General features: G+C 73.9%; 1 protein-coding gene across 1 annotated transcript in view; it reads left to right on the top strand.

Moving 5' to 3' along the window:
* Window positions 1–249, top strand: part of ADAM11 (ADAM metallopeptidase domain 11) — an 11,492-nt gene that overhangs the window by 6,340 nt on the left and 4,903 nt on the right. Inside the window, exon 4 of the mRNA XM_009638511.1 lies at window positions 66–93. Coding sequence (XP_009636806.1) covers window positions 66–93 — 28 coding nt within the window. The remainder of the gene's footprint in view (window positions 1–65; window positions 94–249) is intronic.

Raw genomic sequence — 249 nt, 5'->3', positions numbered from 1 at the left:
TGCCCGCCGGGGTGCCCTGGGTGCCAGGCGCACCTAAGGGTGACAGCAAACCCTGGAGCCACCAGCCTGGGGGTGCAGGCTCTGGGGGTGCTGGTGAGGGGGGCAGCTGCCTGCGCAGCAGCGGGCAGGATGGGACCCAGGGGCAGGGGCAGGGTCCGGCCGGCTCACCCGACTCTCCCCGCTCCGGCAGGGCGCAGGGGAGCACTGCTACTACCAGGGCTGGATCCGGGGGCAGCCCCGCTCCTTCGT

Source organism: Egretta garzetta, unplaced genomic scaffold (genome assembly GCF_000687185.1).
Source record: "Egretta garzetta isolate BGI_Z169 unplaced genomic scaffold, ASM68718v1 scaffold745, whole genome shotgun sequence".
NCBI classification, from domain to species: Eukaryota; Metazoa; Chordata; class Aves; order Pelecaniformes; family Ardeidae; genus Egretta; species Egretta garzetta.
This window is presented reverse-complemented; position numbering and strand designations above follow the sequence as displayed.